Source organism: Pristis pectinata, chromosome 4, assembly GCF_009764475.1.
Source record: "Pristis pectinata isolate sPriPec2 chromosome 4, sPriPec2.1.pri, whole genome shotgun sequence".
Classification (NCBI taxonomy): Eukaryota; Metazoa; Chordata; class Chondrichthyes; order Rhinopristiformes; family Pristidae; genus Pristis; species Pristis pectinata.
In genome coordinates, this window is record NC_067408.1 from 489,821 (window position 1) to 502,817 (window position 12,997).

The 12,997-nt window shown below is 43.7% G+C and overlaps 1 protein-coding gene across 4 annotated transcripts in view; it reads left to right on the plus strand.

Moving 5' to 3' along the window:
- The window catches only part of LOC127570067 (la-related protein 1-like), a 210,005-nt gene that overhangs the window by 184,044 nt on the left and 12,964 nt on the right, over positions 1 to 12,997 (plus strand). For all 4 annotated transcript variants that reach the window (XM_052015316.1, XM_052015317.1, XM_052015318.1 and 1 more), the window contains 2 exons: positions 5,557 to 5,666; positions 11,262 to 11,389. In XM_052015316.1, the coding sequence (XP_051871276.1) occupies positions 5,557 to 5,666; positions 11,262 to 11,389 (238 nt within the window). The remainder of the gene's footprint in view (positions 1 to 5,556; positions 5,667 to 11,261; positions 11,390 to 12,997) is intronic.

Genomic DNA, 12,997 nt, shown 5'->3' on the forward strand with positions numbered 1-12,997 from the left:
AAAATTATGAGCCATAGATAAGGTAGACCGTCAGAATCTTTCTCCCAATGTGGGAATGTCAAATACTGGATGGCATAGCTTGAGGTGGTGAAAGAGGAGTTTTTTTTAAAGAAAACGCAGAGCGGTGGGTGCCTGGAATAGGCTGTCCGGGGTGGTGAAGGAAGCGGATATAATCGCAATGTTTAAGAGGCATTTAGACAGACACATGAACAGACAGGGAAATGCAGGGATATGGATAAATAACATCATAGGCTGAAGAACCTGTTCCTGAACTGTATGGCTCCATGTTCTATGTTAAAGCTGTGAGATACAGGTGCTTTTACCCAAAACTAAAAGGAGAATGCTGGAGATACCCAGCAGATCAGGCAGCATCTGTGGAGATAGGAGAAACTCATAATACTGCTGGTTGATAACCTTATCACAGAACTGTACACTTCTAATACAGACAAAACATGTGTTATCTAAAATGAGTCCTGCCGACTGCAACATGTTCTTCAAGCTTGCACTGGGCTTCGTTGGAGCATTGTCAGAACCCACAGTGGGGAGGAGAACTAAAGTGACAGATAACTGGAAGCTCAGGGTCAGTCACCCTTGCAGACAAGATGGAAGTGCTGATCAGGGACAGTAAAACAGCTTTAGAAAGGGAGAACATCCTGGAGGGATTGTCTACTGAGTCAGTATGGATGGAAGTCAGAAACAGGAAGGGAGTGATCATTCTAGCGGGAGTATTCCACAGACCACCCCCAATAGCAGCAGAGACACTGAGGAGCAGATCAGGAGGAAGATTTTGGAAAGGTACAAAAATAACAGGGTTGTTGTCATGGGTGATTTCAACTTCCCCGACTATTGATTGGCACCTCCTTAGTGTGAAGGGGATAGATGGGGCAGAGTTTGTTAGGTGTGTCCAGGAAAGATTCCTGACACAGTATGTGGACAGACCAACTAGAGGAGAGGCGAGACTGGACCCGATACTGGGCAATGAGCCTGATCAGGTTTCAGATCTCTCAGTGGGAGAGCATTATGGAGATAGTGACCATAACTCCTTGACCTTTACCATAGCCATGGAGAGGGATAGGAGCAGGTCACATGGGGAAGTATTTAATTGGCAGAGGGGGAATTATGATGCTATTAGGCAGGAACTTGGGAGTGTAAATTGGGAACAGATGTTCTTGGGGAAAGTGCACAGTGAAGGTGTGGAGGTTGTTTAGGGAGTACTTGCATGGGGTTCTGGATAGGTTTGTCCTATTGAGGCAGGGTAAAGATGGTGGACTGAATGAATCATGGTTGACAAGATGTAGAATATCTTGTCAAGAGGGAGAAAGCTCACCTAAGGTTTAGAAAGCATGGATCAGACAGGGTTCTGGAGAGTTACAAGGTAGCCAGGAGGGACGTTAAGAATGGACTTAGGAGAGCTAGAAGGGGGCATGAGAAGGCCTTGGCGAGTAGGATTCAGGAAAACCAAGATATTCTACATGTATGTGAAGAATAGGAGGATGACTAGAGTGAGGGTAGAACCGATCAGGGATAAAGGGGGAAATGTGTGCCTGGAATCAGAAGTAGGGGAGGTCCTTAATGAATACTTTGCTTCAGTATTCACAAGAGAGATTGACATTTGTGAGGATGGCGTATGACAGGCTGATGTGCTAGGGCATGTTGATGTGAGGAAAGAGGATGTGCTGGAATTTTTGAAAAACATTAGGATAGATAAGTCACTGGGACCAGACAGGATATATCCAAGATTATTACGGGAAGCAAGTACAAAATTGAAACTACGGAAAAAATTTTAGGTCTTAATCCTTGTCAGAAAGGCTTGATAGCGATAATTTATGATTTAATTATGAAAATACATCTAGAATCATTAGACAAAATTAAGAATGAATGGCAAAGTGAACTCCAGACATCTATACCTATGGAGACTTGGAAGAAAATTCTTCATTTAGTTAATACATCTTCAATGTGTGCCAGACACTCGTTGATACAGTTTAAGGTAGTCCACAGGACCCATATGTCCAAAGATAAGTTAGCTCGTTTCTATAACCATATAAATCCTATTTGTGATAGATGTAAATCAAATGTGGCTTCTATGACACACGTTTTGGTCCTGTCCTCTTATGGAAAAATATTGGAAAGACATTTTTAACATTATTTCAAACATATTGAAGATTGATTTACAACCTCACCCTATCACTGCAATTTTTGGATTACCAAGGATAGAGTCTGGCCATTTATCTCCTTCCGCTAACCGTATGATTGCTTTTGTTACATTAATGGCCAAACGATCCATTTTGTTTAAATGGAAGGATCGAAAAACCCCTACTACTTTTCAATGGTTTTCTCAAACTATATCATGTTTAAACTTGGAAAAAATTAGGAGTGGTACTGTTGATCCTTCACTTAAATTTGAAGATATTTGGAGTCCATTTATTCAATATTTTCACATGATGTAGATCCCCTTTCAATAACTTTCCAACTTGGAGGAACGGACTTGATGACTTAATATTGCTCTGTTTCTACTGAGAAATTTTAGCCCAGTTTTCTTTTTTTTGTTGTTTGTTTTTCTTTTAAAAAGTTTTTTTTTGTTTAGTTTATATTGTTTATAATTTTTTTTATTGATTTGGGTTTTCTTTTAAATTTATATAATAAATCTTTTTCTTTCCTTTTATGTTATATTCATTTACTAAGAGATTGTTAGATCTACAGATTTTTTTTATATTTTATTGTTCTTTATGATTATATGCTATGATTGTTATCCTGATCTCTTTGTATTACTTGTATAAATATTGATGCTATATATCAATCTGTATTAATTTGAAAACTAATAAAAAGATTGGAAAGAAAAAAGGGAAGCAAGGAAAGAGATTGTTGCGCCTTTGGTGATGATCTTTGCGTCCACACTGGCCACAGGAGTAGTGCCAGTTGATTGGAGGGTGGCAAATGTTGTTCCTTTAAGATAGGAGTAGGGATAACCCTATGAATTACAGACCAGTGTGAGTTTCACTTCAGTGGTAGGCAAATTACTGGAGAAAATACTTAGAGACAGGATTTATGGGCATTTGGAGAAGCAGGCTAATTAGGGACAGTCAGCATGGCTTTGAGGGGCAGGTTGTGCCTCACGAACCTGATTGAGGTCTTTAAGGATGTGACTAAGCACATTGATGAAGGTAGAGCAGTGGATGTGGTGTACATGGATTTTAGTAAGGCTTTTGATAAGTTTCCTCATGGAAGGCTTATTCAGAGGCAAGGGATCCAAGGAAACTTGGCTGTGTGAATTCAGAATTGGATCACTAGAGAAGACGGAGGGTGGTGGTAGATGGAGCGTATTCTGCCTGAAGGTCGGTGACCAGTGGTGTTCTGCAGGGATCTGTTCTGGGACCCTTGCTCTTTGTGATTTTTATAAATGACTTGGATGAGGATGTGGAAGGATGGGTTAGTAAGTTTGCTGATGACACAAAGGTTGATGGTGTTGGGGATGGTGTAGAAGGTTGCTGTAGGTTACAACAGGACATTGACAGGATGCAGAGCTGGGCTGAGAAGTAGCAGATGGAGTTCAACCCAAAAAGTGTGAAGTGCACTTTGGAAGATCGAATTAAGGCAGAATACAAGGTTAATATCAGGACTCTTAGCAGTGTGGAGGAACATAGGTATCTTGGCGTCCACGTCCATAGCTCCCTCAAGGTTGCCATGCAGGTTGATAAAGTCATAGAGTCAGACAGCATGGAAACAGACCCTTTGGCCCAACGCGTTGATGCCGACCACAGTTCCCATCTCAGTGAGTCCCATTTACCTGCCTTTGGCCCATATCCCTCTAAACCTTTCCTATCCACGTACCTGTCCAAGTGCCTTTTCAAATGTTGTTAATGTACCTGCCTCATCCACTTCCTCTGGCAGCTCGTTCCATATACTGACCACCCTCTGGGTGAAAAAGTTATCCCTCAGGTTCCTGTTAAATCTCACCTTAAACCTGTGCCCTCTAGTTCTTGATTCCCCAACCCTGGGAAAAGGACTGTGCACATTGACTTAATTCAGAAAGAATGTGAAGTTCACCCTGAAACCAGGTCTGAAATGTAAGGAATTAATATCATCTCCTGCATTCAGTGCTGCAAGTGTGGCCTCCTCTACATTGGTGACACCAAATGTAGACTCGGTGACCATTTTGCAGACCACCTGCGTTCTGTCCATAACTGATCTGCATTTCCCCGTTGCCAGTCACTTCAGCTCCCCCTCCCACACCATCACTGATACGTCAGCCCTCGGCCTTCTCCACTGCCAGGAGAATTCCAAGCACAAACTGGAGGAACAGCACCTCATTTTCCATCTTGGAACCTTGCAGCCTAACAGCAGGAACATTGGATTCTCCCACTTTAGGTAATCTGCTGCCGCAACCCACCCCCACCATGCTTCTTCTTTCTCCCAGCCTCTCTCCCTTTTCTGCTTTCTCTCCTACCCTTGACCCATCCCCTGGTGGATCTGCTCTCCCCTCCTGCCAGTTGTTAAGGCATATGGTGTGTTGGCCTTCATTAGTCAGGGTATTGAGTTCAAGAGCCGTGAGGTTGCAGCTCTATAGAACTCTGGTCAGACCACACTTGTATTGTGTTCCGTTCTGGTCGCCTCATTATAGGAAGGTTGTGGAAGCTTTAGAGGGTGCAGAGGAGATTTACCAGGATGCTACCTGGATTGGAGAGCATGAGGATAGGTTGAGTGAGCTAGTGCTTTTCTCTTTGGGGAGAAGGATGAGAGGTGACTTGATCGAGGTGTACAAGAGAAGAGGCATAGATCAAGCCGACAGTCAGAGACTTTTTCCCCAGGGCAAAAATGGCTCATACAAGGGGGCATAATTTTAAGGTGACTGGAGGAAAGGAATAGGAGGATGTCAGAGGTTAGTATTTTACAGATAGTGGTGGGTGTGTGGAACGCACTGCCAGCAGAGATGGTGGAGGCAGATACATTAAGGATATTTAGGACTCTTAGAAAGCCACATGAATGAAAGAAAAATGGAGGGCTATGTGGGAGGAAAGGGTTAGATAGATCTTAGAGCAGGATAAAATGTCAGCACACCATCATGGGCCAAAGGGCCTGTACTGCGCTGTATGGTTCTATGCAAGTCATCACCCAGTCTTCATTTGCTTTCTTCAGTATATAGCAGACCACATTATAGAACAATTACAGCACAATTCAGGCCCTCAGCCCACAAAGCTGTGCCAAACATGTCCCTACCCTAGAAATTACTATTATGAATGCTAAATGCAGTACACCAGGTTAGAAGAAGTGCAAATGAATTGCTGCTTCACCTGGAAAGACTGTCCCTGAATGAAGCAAAAAATTAAATGAACAGGAGCTGTATCTCCTTCACATGCATGGAAACTTGCTGTAAGGGGAATGATTGGTGCAAATGAAAATGGACCAGGGAATTGGAATGGGAACAATATCTTTGGAATGCTGGAAGATGGGGAGGTGGAAGAACTGCAGGGGGAGGTGTCTGGTGGTGAAATCTCATAGAAGGTTGTTACTGTTAATCTCTTTGCTTGCCTGCCACTGATCAGTGTTTGTCTGCTGCAGGTATGGGTTGGAGTGCCTTTTCAGATATTACAGCTATGGCCTTGAAAGGAAATTTAGACCAGAGATATTCAAGGATTTCCAGCAAGAAACCATTGTGGATTATGAAGCAGGTAAGTTGTGGCTCTGTTGAGTACAACTGACTTCTGGTGCATTTAATGGTCTGCCTTTTGTTCTGGAATAGAACAAAGTGGACTGTATTTGATAGGCTCTTTTGTTCTAGAATAGAATGGAGCGGAGAGTCTTTAGCAGCTTCATAATGTCAGGTGTTCTGGCTTCCTTGCTGGATCTGGGAACTTGTCAGTTATGCACACTGAAACAGGCCCTTTGGCCTAACTGGTCCATGCAGACCAAGATGCCCATCCAAGCTAGTCCCATTTGCCCATGTTTGGCTCATAACCTTATAAAACTTTCCAATCCATGTACCTGTCCAACTGTCTTATAATGTTATCAATGTACCTGCTTAACTATTTCCTCTGGCAGCTTATTCCATATAGAACACTGCAGAAAACAGGCCATTTGGCCCTTCTAGTCTGTGCCAAAACAGTATTCTGCTAGTCCCATTTACCTGCACCCAGTCCATAACCCTCCAGACCTCTCCCATCCATGTATCAATGGAATTTATTCTTAAAACTCAAGAGTGAGCCCACATTTACTACATCAGATGGCAGTCTGTTCCATACTCCACCACTCTGAGTGAAGACATTCCCCCTAAATCTTTCCCCTTTCACCCTAAAGTCATGTCCTCATACTTATCTCACCCAATCTAGGTGAGAAGAGCCTACTCACATTAACTGTCTATACCCCTCAATTTTGTAAACCTTTATCAAATCTCCCCTCATTCTTCTGCACTCCAAGGAATAAAGTCCTAACCTGTTCAATCTGTCCCTGTAACTCAATTCCTGAAGACCCAGCAACATTCTAGTAAATCACCTCTGCGCTTTTAATCTTACTGATATCCTTCCTATAGTTAGGTGACCAGAACTGCACATAATACTCCAAATTTGGCCTCGCCAATGTCTTGTACAACCTCACCATAACATCCTAAGTCCTATACTCAATACTTTGATTTATGAACGCCAGGATGCCAAAAGCCTTCTTTACAATCCTGTCTACCTGCAATGCCACTTTCAGGGAATTATGTATCTGAACTCCCAGATCCCTTTGTTCCTCTGCACTCCTCAGTGCCCTACCATTTACTGTGTATGTCCGACCTTGATTTGTCCTTCCAAAATGCAACACCTCACTTGTCTGCATTAAATTCCATCTGCCATTTTCTGGCCCATTCTTCCAGTTGGTTCAGATCCCTCTTGTTCACTATGCCTCCAATCTTAGTATCATCAGCAAACTTGCTGATCCAATTTACCACATCATCATCCAGATCATTGTTATAGACAACAATGGGCCCAGCACAGATCCCTGAGGCACACCACTAGTCACAGGCCTCCAGTCTGAGAAAATCATCCACTACCTCCGTCTTGTCCCACGCAGGGGATTTCGAATCCAGTTTACAACCTTTCCATGGATACCTAGTGTCTGAACCTTCTGAACTAACCTCCCATGTGGGACCTTGTCAAAGGCCTCACTAAGGTCCATGTAGACAACATCCACAGCCTTTTCTTCATCTACTTTCTTGGTAACCTCCAAACAACTCTACAAGATTCATTAAACATGATCTACCACACACACAGCCATGCTGACTATCCTTAATCAGCCCTTGGCTGTCCAAATAATTTGTATCTGATCTCTCAGAACACCTTCCAATAATTTATCCACTGGCCTGTAATTACCTGGTTTACTTTTAGATCCTTTTTTAAACAGAACTACATGAGCTACCCTCCAGTCCTCTGGCACTGCACCCATGGCTAAGGACATTTTAAATATATCTGCCAGGGCCCCTGCAATTTCTACACTAGTCTCTCTCAATGTCCAAGGAAATCTTATCAGGCCCAGGGGATTTATCTACCTTTATTTGCTGTAAAGCAGCAAGCACCTCCTCTAATCTCTACATGTTCCATGACACTATTGCTTGTTTCCCTTCCTTCCATATCCACTATGCCAGTTTCCTGAGTAAATACTGATGCAAAAAAACTGTAAGATCTCCCCCATCTCCTGAGGCTCCACACAGATGACCACTCTGATCTTCTAGGGGACCAATTTTGTCCCTTACTATCCTTTTCATAGTTGTAGAAACCCCTTGGTTTTACCTTCACATTATGTGCCAAAGCAACCTCATGTCTTCTTTTTACCTTTGATTTCTTCTTAGTATTTTCTTACATTTTCTATACTCTTCAAGGACCTCATTTGTTCCTAGTTGCCTATACCTGCTATATACCTTTCTTAACCAGATCACCAATATCCCTTGAAAACCAAGGTTCCTTATGCTTGTTCACTTTGCCTTTAATCCTGGCAGGAACATGCAAACTCTGCACTCTCAAAATTTCATCTTTGAAGGCCTTCCACTTACTGAGCACATCCTTACCAGAAAACAACGTATTCCAATCCACTCTTCCTAGATCCTTTCATTTCCACAAAATTGGCCTCTAATTTAGAACTTCAACTTGAGGACCAGACCTGTCCTTATCCATAAGGAACTTGAAACTAATGACATTATGGTCACTGGACCCAAAATGCTCACCTACACATACTTGTCACCTGACCTGTCTGGTTCCTAATAGAAGATCAAGTATTGCATTCTCTTGTTGGTACCTCTATATATTAAACATAGAAAATCTACAGCACAATTCAGGCCCTTCAGCCCACAAAGCTGTGCCAAACATGTCCCTACCTTGGAAATTACTAGGCTTACCCATAGCCCTCTATTTTTCTCAGCTCCATGTACCTATCCAACAGTCTCTTAAAAGACCCTATCGTATCTGCCTCCACCACCATTGCCAGCAGCCCATTCCACGGACTCACCACTCTGAGTAATAAAAACTTACCCCTGACATCTCCTCTGTACCTACTCCCCAGCACCTTAAACCTGTGTCCTCTTTTGGCAACCATTTCAGCCCTGTGGAAAAGCCTCTGACTATCTACCTGATCAACACCTCAATTACTTCAATTATACAAAATGAGTCCTTTCATTTTCTATTCATTTTGTATACTGTTTCCAAGAACAAAATTTTAATTTAAATAATATAAAAATTGCAATCCAATCCCAAGTCATTCCTCACTTTTACAATTTTGATTTAGAAAACTTTCCTGAACACATTTAACAAATTCCAAGCCATCCAGCCCTCTCACAGTGTGGGAGTCCCAGTCAATGTGGAAAGTTAAAATCCCCTACTATTACAACTGTGTTTCTCATATCAGTCTGCTATCTCACTAGAGATATGTTCCTCCAATTTTCTATTGGGCAGTCTATAATACAACTTTACTCATGTGGCCACACCTTTCCTGTTCCTCAGCTCCACCCATATGGCCTCTGTAGACGATCCCTCTGGGCTGTCCTGTCTACACAGCTGTGATATTTTCCCTGACTAGTAATACCACTTCTCCCCCTCTATCGCACCTGAAACAGAACCCCAGAACAAGCTGCCAGTCCTGCCCCTCCTGCAACCAAGTCTCACTAATAGCAATAATGCCATAATCCCACGTATCAATCCACACCCTAAGCTCATCTGCCTTACCTACAATACTTCTTGCATTGAAATAGATGCATCTGAGAACATTTCTATCACATACAAACCTTTTATTTCTGTCAATACCTGCAGTCCTCACATGACCTTTTTCCTCCATCTCACTATCTGCTCCAACACTCTGGTTCCCCTCCCCCTGCAAATCTAGTTAAACCCCTCTGGAGCAGCACTAGTAAATCTACTTGCAAGAATGTTAGTCCCCCTCCAGTTCAGGTGCAAACCATCCCATTGGAACAGGTCCCACCTTCCCTGGAAGGAAGCCCAATTGTCTAGAAACATGAAGCCCTCCCTCCTGCACCAATTCCTTAGCCATGTATTTAGCTGCATGATCCTCCTATTTCTAGCCTCACTAGCACATGGCACTGGTAGCAATCCTGAGCTCGCAACCTTAGAGGTCCTGTCCTTCAACTTTGTACCTAATTCTCTAAACTCTTCACAGGACCTCCTCTTCTCTCCCATCCACATCATTGGTCTCTACATGGACTACAACATCTAGCAGCTCACTCTCCCTCCTGAGAATATTGAGAACTTAGTCTGAGATATCACAGACCCTGGCACCAGGGAGGCAACGGACCATCCAGGATTCTTGATCTCTCCCACAGAACCTCCTGTCCCCTAACTATCAAATCCCCTATCACTACTGCTCTCTTCTTTTCCCTCCTTCCTTTCTGAGCCAAGGGTCCCATCTCGGTGCCAGAGACACGACCACTGCAACTTGTCCCTGGTAGGTCATCCCCACCAGCAGTATCCAAAACAGTATACTTATTATTGATAGGAACAGCCAGAGGGTGCTCTGCTCTTTCTGTCTATACCTCTTCCCTTTCCTGACAGTCACCCAGCTACCTGCCTTTTAGGGGTGACTATCTCCCTGGAACTCCTGTCTATTTCTGCCTCACAAATGAGGCAGAGTTCATCCAGCTCCTGCTCCCTACCTCAGTTTGTCAGGAGCTGCAGCTGGATGCACCTTTTACAGGTGTAGTCATCAAGGACAAGTGTGCTGTCCCTTACTTCCCACATACTGCATACAGAGCACTCAATTGCCCTAACTGCTGCCTTCATTACCTATTCCTGTTAGACAGCCACAGCCACCACTCCTCTTGAGGTACTCCTCCTTATATTTGTCCCTGCCAATTACCTCAAGTATACACTCCCTCTAATCAAGCACTCAACACTCTGTTTAACCCTTCAGTTGCCCTCCACTTGTTAAGCTTTTTAAAATGCACTCACCATACCCGAAAGGGAACTGCTGCTCCAACAGCAGCCGGGCTACTTCTGTAATTTACTTACTCTCTGATAAATAAGAACTTTAGGATCAACATTTTTTTATTAAATCTTTCCTCTCTCATTTTAAACCTACGCTCTCTAGTTTTTGATTCCCCAACCCTGGGGTGGGGGGAAAGGGCTTTGCATTCACACTATCTATGCCCCTGGTGATTTCATACACTTGACTATTCTGTGGCTTTCAATTTCTGGTCATCTGTGTCATTTATTATTAGAGCCTGCACATCACAAACTGGATGTCATCGGATCAGAGGCGCTGCATTAAACTCAGGGAGTATTGTGTGTGAGGCGTTAGAAAGGAGATGGATTTCCTACTGGTGAGAGTAAGCAATAGCACACAAGTGCTTGGCTCAGAGGTCCTCATAACCTCTGATCTGTGGAGAACGACCACCTTATCCCAACCTCCCATAGAACTGAGTCCTGTGACCATTCTCATGCTTCTCTGTACCGTGTACTCATACACTCTGTGCTGCAGACTGATAAAGCTGTTGTGCTAGGTGTACAGTCAGTCCTGACTGGAGAAGAGGAGTTTTAAAAAAAAGCTGAAGTAATTCTTCCCAAAATAATTTACTGTTTGTTTTTATTGTAGGCTTGGCCATCTTGTATACCTGTTTGGGAATTACCTTAGAAAGTGTGGGGTTGGATTTGGCATTTTAGACATTTTCACATCATGTTTAGTAATGTGGGTGGATTCACATCTACTGGGTAGTTTGAATATTTGAAGCTCGTATGTCTGATTCATCATTTGTAACATTTCCATTGTGTATTTTGTATTTGAAATATTAGGGCAGCTGTATGGATTAGAGAAATTCTGGGCCTATCTAAAGTATTCAAAAGCTAAGAATCTGGATATTGACCCAAAACTTCAGGAATACCTCAGCAAATTTAAACGCTTAGAAGATTTCCGGGTGGATGTAAGTACCAGTTACTATGTGAAGCTTTGCACAAAATGTTTGTGTCGTGCGTCTGAAGGGAGATTACTGCTTGGGTCAGAATTCATGTGCATTCATGATACACAATTCTCCAGATAGCTGAAAGCTTTAGATGGCTGTGATAGGACCACCTGCAGGCAGACTCCACCCTAGTGCTGCCTTCTGCGCAGTGACCAGGTCTCTGGCACTGAGCCAGGTCGTGTGGCGCAGAAGGGAAGGGGGGAGAAGAGGAGAGTGGTAATGGTAGAGGATTCAATAGGAAGGGGGGCAGACAGGAGATTCTGTGGACATGAAAGAGACTCCCAGATGGTATGTTGCCTCCAGGGTGCCAGCGTCAGGGACGTCTCGGATCGGGTCCACAGCATTCTGAAGGGGGAGGGTGAACAGCCAGAGGTCGTGGTATATATTGGTACCAATGACATAGGTAGGAAAAGAGATGAGGTCCTGAAGAGGGAATATAGGAAGTTAGGTAGGAAGCTGAAAAGCAGGACCTCAAGGGTAGTAATCTCTGGATTGCTGCCTGGGCCACGCGCCAGTGAGGGTAAGAATAGGTTGAATTGGCAGGTGAATGCGTGGCTGAGGAGTTGGTGCAGGGGGCAGGGTTTCAGATTTGTTGATCATTGGGATCTCTTCTGGGGAAGGTACGACCTGTACAAAAGGGACAGGTTACACCTGAACTGGAGCGGGACCAATATTCTTATGGGCAGGTTTGCGAGAGCTGTTGGGGAGGGCTTAAGCTAGTTTGGCAGGGAGATGGGAACCCAAATAATAAGTTAAAGGTTGGTACATTTAGTGTGCAAGCAGATGCAGAGTGTAGAAAGACTGTGTGGAAGGATAGGCAGTTGAAAGGGTAAAATTGCAGTCAGTTGGATGGGCTGAAGTGTGTCTACTTCAATGCGAGAAGTGTCAGGAACAAGGCTGATGAACTTAGAGCGTGGGTAAGTACATGGAACTACAATGTTATGGCCATTACAGAGACTTGGCAGTCACAAGGGCAGGAATGGCTGCTGGATATTCCGGGGTTCAGATGTTTCAAAAGGGACAGGGACGGAGGTAAAAGAGGTTGGGGAGTGGCTTTGCTGATCAGGGACAGTGTCACAGCTGTAGAAGGAGAGGATGTCCTGGAGGGATGGTCTACTCAGTCAGTGTGTTGGGAGTATTCTCTACTGGGAGTATTCTACAGACCCCCCCCCAGTAGCAGCAGAGACACTGAGGAGCAGATCAAGAGGGAGATTTTGGAAAGGTACAAAAATAACAGGGTTGTTGTCATGGGTGATTTCAACTTCCATAATATTCATTGGCACTTCCATAGTGTAAAGGGGATAGATGGGGCAGAGTTTGTTAGGAGTGTCCAGGAAGGATTCCTAACACAGTATGTAGACAGGCCGACTAGAGGAGAGGCCACACATGACCTGGTACTAGGCAATGAACCTGATCAGGTTTCAGATCTCTCAGTGGGAGAGCATTTTGGAAACAATAACCATAACTCCTTGGCCTTTAATTATGATGCTGTTAGATAGGAACTTGAGAGCGTAAATTGGGAACAGTGCTCTTGGGGAAGTGCACAATGGAAGTGGGGACGTTTTCGGA